At 52.2% G+C, this 17,254-nt stretch overlaps 1 protein-coding gene across 1 annotated transcript; it reads right to left on the bottom strand.

Annotated features, from left to right (window-relative positions):
* Positions 1–11,042: 11,042 nt before the first annotated feature.
* On the bottom strand, positions 11,043–16,834 carry HSP90AA1 (heat shock protein 90 alpha family class A member 1). Its single transcript, XM_044229592.1, has 11 exons — positions 16,687–16,834; positions 16,080–16,241; positions 15,625–15,991; positions 15,180–15,313; positions 14,560–14,880; positions 14,203–14,368; positions 13,676–13,866; positions 13,422–13,569; positions 12,976–13,244; positions 12,269–12,602; positions 11,043–11,822 (listed from the first exon to the last, which is right to left on the bottom strand). The coding sequence occupies exons 2-11, from the start codon at positions 16,239–16,241 to the stop codon at positions 11,713–11,715; spliced, it is 2,202 nt and encodes a 733-aa protein (XP_044085527.1). The 5' UTR covers positions 16,687–16,834; the 3' UTR covers positions 11,043–11,712.
* Between the last annotated feature and the right edge of the window lie 420 nt (positions 16,835–17,254).

Raw genomic sequence — 17,254 nt, 5'->3', positions numbered from 1 at the left:
ATGAATAGGTCAAGGGGACGAAAAGTACCACATAGGGAACATAGTGGTATTGTAATAGGGTTGCAAGGTGACAGATGGGAGCTACACTTGTGGTGCACACAGTGTGAAATGTAGAATCATCAGATCACTATGTAGTACAGCTGAAACTAATGCAACATTGTGCACTACACTTCAATAAAACGCATACACACAATACTGAGTCTTCCAATCCATGAACATAGGATGTCTTTTCATTTATTAGGTCTTTAATTTCTTTCAACAGTCTTAAGTTCTTAATGTGCAAGTCTTGTGTCTCTTAAATTTATTGCTAAGTGTTTTCTTATTTTTGAAGCTATTTTAAGTAGAGGTGTGTCTTAATTTTATTTTTGGATTGTTCATTGTTAGTGTGTAGAAATACAATAGAATTTGGGGGTGACTGGGTGGCTCAGTTAGTTAAGCACCTGCCTTCAGCTGAGGTTATAGTCCCACGGTCCTGGGGTGAAGTCACACGTCAGGCTCCCTGCTCAGCGAGGAGCCTGCTTCTTTCTCTCCCTGCCACCCCTCACCCTACTCTTTCTCTCTCTCTCTCAAATAAATAAATAAAATCTCTTTAAAAGTACAATACATTTTTGTAGATTGATGTATACTAAAACCTTGCTGAACTGGTTCTTCTAATAAGGGTGTGTGTGCATCTATTCTCGTTAGTGTTTTCTATATACAAGATTATGCCATCTGCAAATAGAGATAATTTGTACTCCTTCCTGTCCAATCAGGATGCCTTTTATTTATTTACCTTGACCAAGTACTCTGGCTCAAATCTCCAGTACAGTGTTGAACAGAAGTGGTGGGAGTGAGCATCCGGCCTTGTTTTTAATTTTTGCATTTAATTGTAGTACCAAGTACCTTGATTATGTGTGAGTTACAAAGGTATGTTAAAGATTAAAGACACCTGAGTGGCTCAGTTAAGCATCCAACTCTTGATTTCAGCTCAGATCATGATCTCAGAGTCATGACTTACCCACCCAGGCGCTTCATAAATAAATAAATTAAAAAAAAAAAAAAAAGATTCCCAGGAGCCCAGGTGGTTCAGTGGGTTAAGCCTTTCCCTTCAGCTCAGGTCATGATCTCAGGGTCCTGGGATGGAGCCCCCAGTCGGGATCCCTGCTCAGCTGAGAGCCCGCTTCTCCCTCTCCCTCTGCCACTCCCCCTGCTTGTGATCTCTCGCTCTCTCTCTCTCTGTGTGTCAAATAAATAGATAAAATCTTAAAGAAAAAAAAAAAGATTCTTTCTCTCCCTCTGCCCCACCCTCCCTGCTTGCACACACTTTCTCTCTCTAAAAAAAAAAAAGAAAAGAAAAGAAAGAAAGAGAAAATATGAAATACAGATTAAATGTGGGGGGCGGGGCTCGTGGCCATGACCAGTTGACAGGACAATGAGAAGCACATGAGGTTCCATATTCTTCTATCTATTTTGTACCTTTGAAAGTCATCTAATAGAAAATGAGAAAAAGTAAAATAAGGAATACATCGAGCCAGAAAGAAAGAATTAAGGAAATAAAGACAGTAGTAAGGGAAATAGAAGGCCCCCCGAGGAACTGGAGCCCCAGCGGGAATGCTGGAACATTTCTGCTGCTACCATCCAGTTCAAAATACTTTCCTCACCTGGGCCCTACCCCTGCCTGGTCACTCTGCCCCATGGTGCCAGCAGGCCAATAGGCTAAGACTTATCTCTTAGGTCTCTTTTAACCTAGAGCTGTTTTGTTTTAATGGCACTGATTTGTGGAAGAGGCTAGGCAAAATATCCTGCAGAACGTTCTGGATTTGTTGGGCCTCTTCCTCCAAGTGTTGTTTAGCTTGTCCCTCTATCCCCCACCCCTGTATTTCCTATTAACTAGATTTACCAGGACAGTCTCCTGTTATCGGCCCCTTAGACTATGTTCAAATTTTCCATACTACAGTCTTGCAAAAAACATTCTTGTACGTTTCTCCCTTTTTTTTTCTTTCGACAGAGTGCGCGCACAAGAGAGCGCGTGCGTGACCCAGACTGTTGGGGAGGGTGGAGGAGGGACTCTCAGAATCTTAATAAGATTTTTTAAAAAATATTTTATTTATTTTTTTGACAGAGAGAGATCACAAGTAGGCAGAGAGGGAAGCAGAGAGAGAGGAGGAAGCAGACTTCCCATGGAGCAGAGAGCCTGATGTGGGGCTCGATCCCAGGATCCTGGGATCATGACCCGAGCCGAAGACAGAGGCTTTAACCCACTGAGCCACCCAGGCACCCCAGACTCTCAGAATCTCAAGCAGGCTCCATGCCCCAGGTGGAGCCCTTATACTGGGCTCAATCCCACAACCCTGAGATCACGACCTGAGCCAAAACCAAGTTGGACACTTAACCGACTGAGGCCCCCCAGGTGCTGAAGGGGACGTTCTTCATCAGACGCACCAGACTGCTCTCTGCAGAGACTGTACCGGTTCACACTCCCACCCGGGGTGCACGAGAGTCAAGTACCCACTTGTCAGACTCCAGCCAAAATGTGGTCATGTCAGACTTAAATTTCTGCCATCCTGATGGGTATAAAACGTCCCTCCTTGTGCTTGGTTCCCCTCTTTGTGATCACCAGGCATCGCCTCACCGTCTGCTGAACTTTCAGGCTAAGGGAGGACACTGAGCCAGAAGAATCCACAGGATCCACAGGACTTGCCGAACAGTGTGATTTTCTATACCCACAGCAAAGGCAACTCATATACTATGTATTTTATTGGTTTCATCCATTCAACTATTTTTATTAAATTTTTTGAAAGATTTTATTTATTTGTTTGACAGAGAGAGAGAGAGAAAGAAAGAACACAAGGAGGGGGAGCAGCAGGCAGAGGGAGAGGGAGAATCAGGCTTCTCCGGGAGCAGGGAGCCCGACACGGGGCTTGATTCCAGGACCGTGGGATCATGACCTGAGCAGAAGGCAGACCCTTAACTGACTGAGCCACCCGGGACCCCCTCAACTATTTTTAAAAGCAGACAGCTGAGATGCATGTACCGTTTGCTTCCCATCATGAATGACCCCCCGGAGCCATACCACAGGCCCCTGGACAGAGCCCTCTGCGTCCCGCATTCCCTAAAGCCCCATTACTACTCCAGGGGGAAGAAGGAAGGGACAGGTGGGGCTGGGGAGGGAGAGATAGACACGGGACCATGAGATGAGGCTCCCAGAAATCCCAAAAATGTAGAGGTGTGGGGAAACTAGAGATAAGGGACAAAGTGGACCACCCTGCCCTAGGCGTGGGAGCTGGGTCATGGGGGGGGTGTCTTTATGTGACCACAAAGAATAACCAGACCCCAAGAAGGCAGTAAGCCGTGGAAGGCGTTACCAGTAGAGGCGTCAAAGGATTTAATTTCCCTGCTTAGCTTTTTTTGAAAGACTGACCCTAAAGGCCCTCGTTGACAACTCGGTCAAGACCCCTCTTGCTCCTGAGAGCTTTTTCTGTATCCCTGTTTAATAAACTTCTATCGCTTTACTCAAAAAGAAAAAAGCAGACAGCCAAGAGGCACCTGGCTGGCTCAGTCCGTGGCGCGTACAACTCCTGACCTTGGGGTTGGAAGTTCAAGCCCACACTGCATGCAGAGATTACTTTAAAAAAAGTGAAACGGGGGGCACCTGGGTGGCTCAGTGGGTTAAGCCTCTGCATTCGGCTGAGGCCATGATCTCAGGATCCTGGGATCGAGGCCCGCATCGGGCTCTGCTCAGCAGGGAGCCTGCTTCCCACCTCCCCTCTGCCTGCCTCTCTGCCTACTTGTGACCTCTCTCTGTCAAATAAGTAAATATATAAATATTTTAAAAAATAAATAAATAAAAAGGGGCACCTGAGGGGCCCAGTCAATTAAGCACCTGACTCAGGATCTCAGTGTTGTGAGTTCAAGCCCCACACTGAACTACTTAAGTCTACCGAAAAAAAAAGAAAAAAAACTTTAAAAAAAAGGTGGGTAGATGATTTATCCTTTTTTTTTTTTTTTAAATTCTGGTCTTGGGGGGTGCCTGGGTAGCTCGGCTGAGCAACTGCCTTCAGCTCAGGTCTGATCCTGGGCTCCTGGGATCGAGTCTCGAGTCTCCAGTCGGGCCCTGCTCAGCAGGGGGCCTGCTTCCCCGCCCCCTCTGCCTGCCTCTCTGCCTACTTGTGATCTCTCAGTCAAATAAATAAAATCTTAAGAAAAAATAAGAATAAATAAAAAATGAATTCTGATTTTTAAAAAAGATTTTATTTATTTATTTGACACAGAGAGAGAGATCACAAGCAGGCAGAGAGAGAGAGAGAGGAAGGGAAGCAGGCTCCCCGCTGAGCAGAGAGCCCGATGCGGGACTCGATCCCAGGACCCTGAGATCATCATGACCTGAGCCGAAGGCAGCGGCTTTAACCCACTGAGCCACCCAAGTACCCCTTGCTAAATTTCTTAAATCTGGAATTTAAAAAAAGGAAGAGTGTTGCTTTGGGGACTACATGTGAAGCGCTAGGACGCCCCTGGTCAAGCGGAGAGAGACCTTGAAGACCCTCCCTCAAAAGCTAACTCGAGGCGAGCAGACAGATGCGCTTGGCCGACCATATGCTCAGCTGCCGGCTCTGCCACGACGGCCTGGAATCTTCGCTGGGAGTCGGATGTGCTATTAATACATGGTGACTCACTAAAAGCTTGGCTTCCTGGAACGTTCTCCCCAGGGAGGAGGAGCCCTGTTCCTGCCTATAGAAGAATCCTCTGAAATCCCACTTTCAAAGGTTCGAGTAGATCATGAAGGCTAAGCAAAGAGAAGGAGAGCTTCCGAAATTATACAAAATTATGTAAACGCTGGTGCATCTGCCAGTAATTCAATCCCCAAACACGCGGCAGGTGCGTGGGGCTGGCGGCGGGCGCGCGGGCATGTGCCTCCTTTCCGGGCGCACCTGCAGGGAGCTAACGGTTGGGGCAATGGGGCCCGAGGCCGGGGAGAGCGGGGGAGGGGGCCGGGACGGTGCACCCGAGGCACCTGTGGAGGCTGGACAGTGGGATTGCCCTGGTGCAGTGGGGCATGAAGACCATTTGGGGGCAAGTTATTGCTTCATACAGACAGGGTCCCTGCTGGGGACATGGAAAAGGTTTCCCAGTAGGTGCTGGTGATGGTCGGGTAAGATTTTGATGTAGGTAACGCCACTGAACTCGGCGCTTAAAATGGTCAGTTGTCTGTGACATACATTTTACCACAATTGAAAAACAAGACGAGGGGCACCTGGGTGGCTCTGTGCGGTGGGTGTGTGCCTGCAGCTCGGGTCATGATCCCACGGTCCTCCCCGGAAGCCTGCTTCTCCCTCTGCCGCTCTCCCTGCTTGTGCTCTCTCTCCCTCTCTCTGACAGATAAATAAATAAAATCCTTTTTTTAAAGATTATTTATTTATTTATTTGGCAGAGAGAGACACAGGGAGAGAGGGAACACAAGCAGGGGTAGTGGGAGAGGGAGAAGCAGTCTTCCCGCCGAGCAGGGAGCCGGATACTCGGTTTGATCCCAGAACACTGGGATCATGACTGAGGCCCCCAGGTGCCCAATAAATAAAATCTTTTTTTAAAAAAGATTTTATTTATTTATTTGACAGAGATCACAAGTAGGCAGAGAAGCAGGCAGAGAGAGGGAGACGCAGGCTCCCCGCTGAGCAGCGAGCCTGATGCGGGGCTCGATCCCAGGACCCTGGGATCATGACCTGAGCTGAAGGCAGAGGCTTTAACTCACTGAGCCACCCAGGCGCCCCCCAATAAATAAAATCTTAAAAAAAAATAAATACATGGCACCTTGGTGGCTCAGTGGGTTAAAGCCTCTCTGCCTTTGGCTCAGGTCATGATCTCAGGGTCCTGGGATCGAGCCCCGCATCAGGCTCGCTGCTCAGCGGGGAGCCTGCGTCTCCCTCTCTCTGCCTGCTTCTGTCTGCTTGTGATCTTGCTCTCTGTCAAATACTTAAATAAATAAATAAATAAACTTTTAAGTAAATAAATACATAAAAATAAAAAATAAGCTTTATGGGGGTGCCTGAGTGGCTCAGTCATTACGCCTCTGACTCTGGGTTTTGGCTCAGGTCCTGATCTCAGGGTGTTGGATCAAGCCCCGCGTTGGGCTCTGTGTTCAGTGGGGAGCCTGCTTCTCTGCCTCTCTCTCCCTCTGACACGCCAACCTCATGCACTCATCCTCTTTCTCTAAAATAAATAAAATCTTAAAAACAAAAATAACAGCTTTATTGAGATATGGTTTATATACTATACAAATCACCCATTTAAAGTGTACAGATCAATGATTTTTTAAATTGTTCTTGGTTTTCTAAATTTTTTTTAAAGATTTATTTGAGAGAGAGCAGTGCAATACCATCACCGCAATCAATTCTAGAACACTCTGACTACCTCGAAAAGGAACTCTGCACTCATTAGCAGTCACTCCTTATCCCCCGCCCTGCAGCCCCTGGAACCAGGCCTCTTCCTTCTGTCTCCATGAATTTGCCTGCTCTGGGAACTTCATATAAATGGGATCATACTGGGGCATCTGGGTGTCTCATTCGGTTAAGCCTCTGCCTTCAGCTCAGGTCATGATCTCAGGGTCCTGGGATCGAGTCGTGCATCAGGTTCCTTGCTCCATGGGGAACCTGCTTCTCCCTTTCTGTCTGCCTGCTGCTCCCGCTGCTTGTGCTCTCTCTCTGTCAAAGAAATAAATAAAATCTTTTAAAAAAAAATGGAATCATACAGTGCACTGGTGGCGTTTTGTGACCGGGTTCTTTCACTTGCGTGCTGCCGCGTTCATCCCCATGAACCAGTGTGGCCCGAGTCTGTACTGCTTACGTACCTCTCAATGACAAGAGGACAGTATTTGGAAGAAGAGCCCATTGTACAGACCGCTACATTTGGTTTATCTGCACCTCTGTCGATGGACATGTGGTTTGCTCCCACCTTTTGGCTTTTGTGAATAATGCTATGAAAATGTGTGTGTGCATTTTTTAAAAGATCTTATTTATTTATCTGACAGAGAGAGATCACAAGCAGGCAGAGAGAGGAGGAAGCAGGCTCCCTGCTGAGCAGAGAGCCTGATTCGGGGCTCAATCCCAGGACCCCGAGATCATGACCCTAGCCTAAGGCAGAGGCTTAACCCACTGAGCCACCCAGGCGTCCCTGTGTGTGTATTTTTGCGAGCGTTTTCATCTGTCCTGGATAGACGCCTAGCAGTGGAGTTGCTGGACCCAATGGTAAGTCTCTGTTTCATTTTTGGAGGAACTGCCAGACTGTTTTCTAGAACAGTTCCGCTCCACACTCCCAGCAGCCGGGTAGGAAGTCCCAATTCCTCCACGTCCTCACCAACACTTCTTAGTCTCTCTCCCTCTACTTCTGTTTGTGTTTAGAATATTCCAGAATAACACTTAGAAAAAGAAAAAAAGAGAGAAGAAATTAGAAATGCAGAGTTTATAAACCAAAATGTTTTGGCCAGTCTTGGTTTACCTGTCACATGCCAGACGCTGTCCTACGTATTTGGGATCGACAGCGAACAAACAGAGAAACGTCTGATATTTGAACTCAGGACTGGTCGGATCAGCTCTTCCTCACCCACCATTTTGGGAGGTAGAGCCCAGCCTGGAATTTCCATCCCTGCCCTTGGTCCCCAGCCTGGGAGGGGCAGGGGGGATGACTGAGGGGAAGGTGTCACCCTCCATCGGGCCTCCCTCAGCCCCGGAGGCCCCGGGTGCCGCCCTCTACAGGTGGGACAGGGTGGGCGAGCTTGGAGGAAGGGGCCACCTGGCACCAAGATGAGACAAAACCAAGACGGTGGAACCGCCTTAGCAGTTCCTGGTGGGACAGACACGCCTCAGGAAGTGGGCACAGGCCCCGCTATCTTGATGAGGCTGCCTATGGGCTGCCGCCTCCAGAGTCTCCATCTGATCCCGGTCTGCGTCCAGGTCACACAGTCACCCATGGTCACCCCCCAGCTCTCTTGTCACTCAGCCTGAGTGCAGGTCCCTTCCTCAGGCCATGTCCAGGCTTTCAAGCCTGGTGAGCCACCTGGTCCCTTGTCCCCTTTCCTCTTTGTTGCGATCAGGCCAGCTTTCTGTCAGCAGTCAGCCCCTTCCAGAAGCTTCCCTAGACCCTGCCTGTCCTTGCTGCGCTTGTACCTCAGCCAGAGCCCTCGTGGCCTCCACATGAGCTGCCGTGGCTCTGTCGGCCTTCTGCAAGGCCATTTCCTCCGCAGGGCCCGCGGGCCCGGCCTGGCCTGGCGCTTGGTGGCTGTTGGCGGATGTAGATGCCTGAGAGGAATCACTAGAGACCGAGAAGGCTGACGGACAGGGAGGCAGAAGGTGTGGGGGACCTTCCCGGAGGACGGGAGGCTCAGGCTGGGCCTCGGTGGCAGCTCAGAACGGTGTGTGGTAAAAGCAAGCCTGGGTGAGGGAGGCTCGGAAGACAGGTGGGGAAGGTCCCCAGAAGCGGAGCGTCCTTGCAAGGGACAGCTGTGTCACAGCACCTGCTCGACGCCGGGCACGGGGAAGCCCGCTACCTAGCGAGGCCAGGAAGCTCTTCCTGGCGTCACCATTTCTCATTTACAACCGAGGTCAGAGGTGTGAGGAGTCCAGTGACTTGCTTCAGGTCACTTTGAACGCCGAGAGACTGCTTTCCCTAGTTTTTCTTTTTTTATTTGACAGGCAGAGTCACAAGTAGGCAGAGAGAGAGGGGGAAGCAGGCTCCCCGTTGAGCAGACAGCCCGATGCGGGGCTCGATCCCAGGACCCTGGGATCATGACCTGAGCTGAAGGCAGAGGCTTTTTTTTTTTTTTTTAAGATTTTATTTGACAGAGATCACAAGTAGGCAGAGAGGCAGGCAGAGAGAGAGAGGGGAGGAAGCAGGCATCCCACTGAGCAGAGAGCCCGATGTGGGACTCGATCCCAGGACCCCGAGATCATGATCTGAGCCCAAGGCAGCGGCTTAACCCACTGTGCCACCCAGGCGCCCCTCTTCCCTCATTTTTTAAAGCTTATTTTCTTCTGTAATTTCTCTACCCAACGTGAGGTTTCAACTCCTGATTCCGAGAGCCAGTCACTTGCTCTTCCTATGGAGCCAGCCAAGCGCCCCTCATGCTTGTTTTCATTTGCTATTTAAGTAAAACCATTAAAACCCACCCATTCTGGCACGCCTGGGTGACTCAGATCATGGTCCCTGACCATGGGAGCCTGCTTCTCCTTCCACCTCTGTCCCTCCCCTACTTGTGTGTGCTCCCTAATATTTAAGAAACTTTCTAAGATTTTTTATTTGTAGGAGAGAGCACAAGCAGAGGGAGCAGCAAGCAGCAAGGGAGAAGCAGGCTCCCTGCTGAGCAAATGTGGGGCTCCGAGGACCCTGAGATTTGAAAGGGAGCGAGCTGGGGTGGCAGGCAGAATCGGAAAAGTGGACAATCTCAGGCAGACTTCCCTGATCCCAACGCAGGGAGACGGGGGCAGTCACAACCCTGCTCCAAGATCATGACCTAAACCCAATCAAGATTCGGCCCTTCAACAACAGAACCACCCAGGTGCCCCTGAACTTATTTTTGAAGACTTAACAACAGTTTTTTTTTGTTTTTTAAAAGATTTTATTTGACCGCCAGAGATCACAAGTAGGCAGAGAGGCAGGTGGAGAGAGGGGGAAGCAGGCTTCCCGCCAAGCAGAGAGCCCAATGCGGGGCTCCATCCCAGTAGCCCAGGATCATGATCAGAGCCGAAAGCAGAGGCCCCAACCTACTGAGCCACCCAGGCGCCCTGAAGATTTAACCGTTTGATGTTAAGCTAAATTGGTTTTTGCATACTGATCTATCTTCGGACCTCATTCATGTCTTGCCTCTTCGTTGCTTCCTTGCTGGAACTCGAACCTGTGACCTGCCCTCCTTCACAGGATGGGACTATTCTGGAAGGTGTGAAGCAACCCTGGGTTTTGAGGCCCCCTGTGTCCTTTTGGAGCTCCTCACCCAGCGCCCTGAGCATCCATCTTCTTGGTAGTCCCGGCTCCAGAAGGGGTCAGCGGGGGATGCTTCCAGATACACGGTTTGCCTCAAGTGCTCAACTCTCATGGAAATCACTGAGGTCCTCTGTGGATCCCCTCGCATGTCCAACAACCTCCAGTATTCACTGGACCCAGGAAACACAGAAGGACCCCCCCCCACCCTTCCTGGCATTCCTTTTAGTGCAAAAACCTCACACTTCCTCCCAGCTGGTCCCCTTTCCCGGAGCAGCAGACCACCAGAGAGCCGGTCTGGGAGGTCCATTTGGAACCAGCACAAGACAGGGATTGCAGAGAGGATTCTGAAGATCAGATGGGCTTACCACTCACCAGGGACTCAGTGGCTCTAGGGAGCCAGGGGCCCACCCTGCCCCAGGACACACAACTCGGGGTTCTCCTGGCCCAGTGACCTAGGCTGGTCATGATCATGGTTTGTATGTGACCTTCACCTCCCAAATCCTGCATGGACCCGCTACCACCCGTTTTCCAGAAACACAATTTTAGGATTGGCCATTGCTGCCCCAGCTCCCAGAGGGGAAGCCTCCCCGCTCGGCTGGTTGGTGGAGACCGGAGCTCCCCTTCTCCCCGTGGCGCTCACAGTGTCTTGCCGGAGGCTCAATGAAGAGCCCGACTAGGAGGCTTTCGGGTGGGGTGGCCTAAGCAGATTTGAAGAACTCATACCTGTAAGGCTGAGGTATTAAGGAGCTATATTTAGGACAGAAAGGTTTTACAAATACAGAAACGCACTTTGGACATGAAAATCCTGAGCAAGGAACGGTCTGTGAGGGAATGGGACACAGCACAGGGGGGACGCCGTGCTGTCACGCTCCCATTCTCTTCCATGCACTCTAGAATGTGACCCCCCACCCCCAGGGCCCCCACATCAGTGTGCCCCGGCAGGGCGGTGAGGACTTCAGGCCCTCACGGTAACCACGTCCCTCTTGGTCTCCTCATAAGCAACACATGTTTGAACTCGGGTTCTTCCAACTGGGGTGCCTGCTCCCCTACAACTCCCCTGATCCCCCCCAGACGAAACACTTTCACGGAACTTTAACTTGTATTTGTTACAACCTTTTATTGTAGAATGTGACTTGAGCACTACATTTCCACTCACAGACCGTGTGGAGTCACTCACTCCTCCAACAGCTTTACCACACGCCTAGGTCGGCGCCATGTCGCTACTCTAAACGACGCTCCTCTTTGGGAAACAAGCCCTATACACGGCTACTCCCTTCCGGTTGGCTGAACTACTAGTTTCTAGAGGCCTGGTACATGCATCTGAACTACAGGGGACAGAAGATTTAAAAAGTAGATCCTAGAGGGTGAGAGCGGTTTTAACCAACATTTCTCTTTAAAACATCAAGGTATAACTCGGAACACTTCAGTGACAGACAAAATTTGGTCTTACTAAGGAATCCGCTTGGTAGCTAAACACTGGAGACCACAGTTAACGTTAGGTTACGCACACCTCACAACAAAGGTCACCTTGTCCGGTTACGAGCCGGCGTGGCGCTAGGGAAGAAAACTAGCTGGGCTTTAGCTGCTGCACGTCACAGTATCACACTCGAACAGAAAGAAATCTTATCTTCCCCTTAAGTAGTTATTATCATGCCATACAGATCCTTAAAATGTTAACAAAAATAAAGAAAAACATCCTTGAAAATATATTATCAGAGGGAATGAAGATAAAGCATCGAATACATGTACAAGTCATTCTCGCCGCACCTAGTCAACCTCCTCCATGCGCGACGTGTCGTCGTCCCCTTCCAGGGGGGGCATCTCCTCACTCACGGCCGCGGTGCTGTCGTCAGCGGTGGGGTCGTCCTCATCGATACCTGTTGGAAAGAAAGCCCTCCTGCTGTTAGGTTTCTCGAAGCCGGCCGACCACCAGCCCACTACGCTGCTCTGCAGCCACGGCAAAGGCTGAACCGTTGGTCGGTGCTGAAAGAGCTTTCGTTTTTCAGCCCTTCTAATCAGAAGGTCTGTTCTCTGGGTTGTTTTTTAAAAATTTTATTTATTTGACAGAGATCACAAGTAGGCAGAGAGACAGGGAGGGGGAAGCAGGCTCTCTACTCAGCAGAGAGCCCAATACAGGGCTTGATCCCAGGACCCTGGGATCATGACCTGAGCTGAAGGCAGAGGCTTTAACCCACTGAGCCACCCAGGCGCCCCTCTGTTCTTTGAAAGAGGAGCCATTAAGGTCACCCAAGCCGGAGGGGCCACCCCTAACGCTGATGGGGCTGAAGGTCCCGCCCGGCCCACGGCGCGGCGGGGAGCTTACCGAGACCGAGCTTGATCATCCTGTAGATCCTGTTGGCATGCGTCTGCGGATCTTCCAGACTGAAGCCGGAGGACAGGAGCGCCGTCTCGTAGAGCAGGATGACCAGGTCTTTCACAGACTTGTCGTTCTTGTCGGCCTCGGCCTTCTGCCGTAAGGTCTCGATGATGGAGTGGTCGGGGTTGATCTCCAGGTGCTTCTTCGCGGCCATGTAGCCCATGGTGGAGTTATCTCTCAAGGCCTGGGCCTTCATGATCCTCTCCATGTTTGCCGTCCAGCCGTACGTGCTTGTCACGATGCAGCACGGGGAGGTCACCAGTCGGTTTGACACGACCACCTACAAGCAGAGCGTGAAGAAATCAGTGAATGCACGTAGAAGACGCCACTACAGCTCATTTTTCGGTAGGACCACCAGCGGCATGGGAACATGGAACCCAAGGACTCCAAGGACTGAGCAGGCACAAGTCAGAAACACCGCCGCCAATTCAACTATTCCGAGCTTTCTTCCAACACACCCTAACTCCCTGGGTCTTCAGCGACCTTAGGAGTTTTCTCTATGTAGGAAATGCTAATTTTCTATTCGGGAAGTTCAAACAACACAGGGGGAGAAAGGGCCTACGGAGGACAAACCTGGCCAACCCCTCCGGGCCCTCTAGAAGGCAGCCCATGACCAGGAGACCGCGGCAGCCCGGGGCATTGCGCTCACCCACCTTCTCTACTTTCTTCTCTAAGATGTCCTTCATGATCTTGCACAGGTTTTCAAACTTTGTCTTTTTCTCCTCCTGTTTCTTTTTCTCTTCTTCGTCTTCTGGAAGTTCCAAGCCCTCTTTGGTCACAGACACCAGCGTCTTCCCCTCAAACTCCTTCAGCTGCTGGACGCAGTACTCGTCAATGGGCTCGATCATGTAGATCACTTCCAGGCCGTGCTTCCGAAGACGCTCCACGAAGGCCGAGTTCGCTACCTGGTCCTTGGTCTCACCTGAGGGGTGGGAAAAGTTACAGACCTTTAACAGGCAAGGACTTCATCTTGCTTCTGCCTTTTGCTAAGTCTAGTCAGATCTAACCACAGATAGCGCCCAGCCCACGTGGTCTTGCCTGGCTTCGTCCCTGGGAGCGGAGCAGCAGAGGCCGGTGCCCGTGCACCCTCCGTCCTTACCTGTGATGTAATAGATGTGCTTCTGGTTCTCCTTCATTCTGGTGCAATAGTCCTTGAGCGACACCATCTCGTCGCCGGAGGCGGACGTGTAATAGCGCAACAGCTCCGAGAGCTTCTTCCGATTCTGGGAGTCCTCGTGGATGCCAAGCTGAAAGAGAACGTAGACTCTGATTTCTCTGCATTTAAAGAAAGCCATAAAATTTGACAAACCATAATGACCACTACTACTGAGGATCAAATGTGTTCACACCAACCTTGATGTTTTTGGAGAACTGTTCATAAAACTTTTTGTAGTTCTCTTTGTCTTCGGCCAGTTCGGTGAAGAGTTCTAAGCACTTTTTGACCAAGTTCTTTCTGATAACCTTTAAAATTTTGCTTTGCTGCAGCATCTCACGGGAAATATTTAGAGGAAGATCCTCAGAGTCCACCACACCTCTGATGAAATCTGAAAAAATACAAACAAATGCACTCAAAGTCATCCCCAAAGATGCAGATAATCACAATCCACGAACAGGTAAACCCAAGGAACCAAAGATCATCTCCTGCCCCACATGGGTTCTTTTTTAAAAATTTTTTTAAAAAATATTTTATTTATTTGACAAAAAGAGGGAGATCACAAGCAGGCAGAGAGAAAGAGAGGAGCCTGAACCAGGGCTTGATCCGAGGACCCTGGGATCATGACCTGAGCCGAAGGCAGAGGCTCAACCCACTGGGCCACCCAGGGGCCCCCCACATGCATTCTTGAGTCCACTGTGTGGAGCCTCACCCCGCCCACACTTACTCAGATACTCTGGGATGAGCTCCTCACAGTTATCCATGATGAAAACTCTGCGAACATACAACTTAATGTTGTTCTTTTTCTTTCTGTTCTCGAATAGGTCAAAGGGAGCACGTCTTGGCACAAAGAGAAGAGCTCGGAACTCCAACTGTCCTTCCACTGAAAAATGCTGTTTAAGGAAGCACACAGCGACCCATCATCAATGGACAACACAGGTAGGAGCCACTGAAAACGCCCTCCGCTCACAGTCACAGAACCAAAAGAGCTCTTGGGGGGAGAGTACGAGGGCTGGGACAGAGCCCTGCGCAGCAACCCACACCCCGACCACGTCAGACAACCTGCAGGGCTCGGGGCACTCACCTTCACTGCCAGGTGGTCTTCCCAGTCATTGGTCAAACTCTTGTAGAATTCTCCATACTCTTCGTTGGTAATATCGTCGGGGTTTCGGGTCCAAATAGGCTTTGTCTTGTTCAATTCTTCCTGATCAATGTACTTCTCCTTGATCTTCTTTTTCTTCTTCTTGTCCCCATCTTTCTTCTCCTCCTCCTCCTCATCGGAACCAACGTCTTCTATCTCGGGTTTGTCATCAGATTCCTTCTCTTCCTTTTCTTTTTCCTCCTCTTTCTCTTCCTTTTCTTCAGCCTCATCATCGCTCACCTCTTTATCACGTTCCTTCTCCACCTTCAAAATAAGACAAAAAACCACGTCACCTCTGCATTCTGGAACTAAAGAACACCCTGGACTGGGCACAGTTAACACCCAAGTCTAAGACTCAAATAAAGAAATGTTTATCAGCCAAAACACTCTGGTCGATATCTCATGTTCTCTACCTAAGTAACCAGCCTGGGTACGTGGACAGGGAGAAAGAACTTCGCAAAGTCCCGCCAATGCAAGTTTGGCTCTTTCCCTCATCAACAGACCCAAACACTAAGAACTTCCGGTCACCAGCTCTGCGCACTACACTGGGCGGCGACACTCACGAACAGAGTGATGGGGTAGCCGATGAACTGGGAGTGCTTCTTCACGATCTCCTTTATCCTCCTCTCCTCCAGGTACTCCGTCTGGTCTTCTTTCAGGTGCAGGATAACTTTCGTTCCCCGACCCATAGGTTCACCTGCACAGAGAGAAAAAACTCAATTTCAATCTGAATGGGCAAATTAAGCAACTGGAAAACAGAAAACCCTCAATTGTTCTCCACGCCACACCCAACGGTTTTGAGCCACTTAATCATATGAGGCTTACTTGTACTATGGAAGGAGAACCCTGGGCAGTTAACCGCCTGCCCACGATCAGAACTCAAGGGCCCCACTCCTCTTTATCACGTGCGGCCCAGGCCTCCACAGCATCTTCCGGGCCCCCAGCCTACAGCACCAGCCCCTCCCCCAACGACGCAAGGGCCAGGAAAGCAGCCCACCGGATGCCCACCTGTGTCAGTGCGGACCGTGAACGAGCCCCCTGCGGAGGACTCCCAGGCGTACTGCTCGTCATCGTTGTGCTTGGTGATCACCGTCACCTTCTCGGCCACCAAGTAGGCCGAATAGAACCCGACCCCGAACTGGCCAATCATAGAAATATCTGCGCCCGCCTGCAGAGCTTCCATGAACGCTTTGGTCCCCGACTTGGCGATGGTGCCCAGGTTGTTGATCAGGTCGGCCTTGGTCATGCCGATCCCGGTATCCACGATGGTGAGGGTCCGGTCCTGCTTGTTCGGGATGAGGTTAATGTGCAGCTCCTTCCCCGAGTCGAGCTTGCTGGGGTCGGTCAGGCTCTCGTATCGGATTTTGTCCAGAGCCTGTCGACAGAGCAGGCGCCGGTGAGGGCCGAGCGCCCGGGGAGGGGGTGCCCGCCCGCCCAGCCGGCCCGCCGCGCCGCGCACTCACGTCGGACGAGTTGGAGATCAGCTCCCGCAAGAAGATCTCCTTGTTCGAGTAGAAGGTGTTGATGATCAGCGACATCAACTGCGCGATCTCCGCCTGGAAGGCGAACGTCTCCACCTCCTCCTCCTCCATCGGCTGGTCTTGGGTCTGGGTTTCCTCAGGCATCTGCAGGGCCGCGGAGCCGGTTACGGGCCGCCCCCGCGCCCCCCGCCCGCTCCTCCGGGAGGCCCGCGCTCGCCGGCCGAGCCGGGGCCGCCGACAAAGGATGACCTCATTTCCAGCTGCGACAACGAGGGCCGCGCGCACGCCGCCGCCACCGGGCGCCACACGCCCTCGGGGACCCCGCCCGGAGCCGGAGCCGGAGCCCCCTCTCCCTTCTCCCCTCCGCCCGAGACCCCGGAACCGTAGCCCGGCGGCCGGGGAACCCCACCGACCCGGGCGCACCCCCTTTCCCGCGAGTGGGGGGTCGGGGGCGCAGCAGGCCCGAGGCCTCCGCCTGCGAGAGCACAGCCGCGCCGCCCCACAGGCCCACGGCCTCCGGGGAGCCCGCCCCGAGCCCGCCGCCCTGGACCCCCGCCGCCCCCCCAAACCCCCCCAACTGCCCCCTCACCTTGGCTAAAGGACCGCACGGGCTCCGAGAGGACGCAGCACCCGGACGCAGGAGCAACTGGCGCGCCGCCCCCGCGCTTCCCTTATATAGACGCGGGCCCGCCCGGCGCGCGGCGCCTTTTCCAGAAGCCTCCCGAACCTTCCGGAAGAACCCTCCCCAACCGCCGCCGCGGCCACGCGCTTGCGCCTGCGCCGTGGCCGCGGCCCCGCCCCTCTCCAGGGCGCGCGCGGGCCCGCCCCGAGCGCCCCACCCCCAACGGCCACCGCGCGCGTCCCCGCACCGCTCTCAGTGCGCCGGCGCGGCCCGGAACTCTCGCGAAGGTCTCGCGCCTTCCGGAGCCACCACCCCCAGCGCGGCTGGCGCCGGCGTCCCAGCCCCCACCCGGTGCCTGCACAGCCCGCAGGGTCCCCTCCAGCCCGGCGCGAGCGCGTGCGCTCCTGCTCGGGCAAGTCCGCCGGAGTCGCTTAGTAGCTCCTACGGCCTCCCGGGCTGTATGGGCTTCGGCCCGCGGCCGTGGGGTGCCGCCGCAGCGTTGGGGTCTGCACCCGGTACTGGCCCGGACTGGGTG

Source organism: Neovison vison, chromosome 13, assembly GCF_020171115.1.
Source record: "Neovison vison isolate M4711 chromosome 13, ASM_NN_V1, whole genome shotgun sequence".
NCBI lineage: Eukaryota > Metazoa > Chordata > Mammalia > Carnivora > Mustelidae > Neogale > Neogale vison.
The sequence above is the reverse complement of the archived record's forward strand: the minus strand, read 5'-3'. Positions and strand labels throughout refer to the sequence as shown.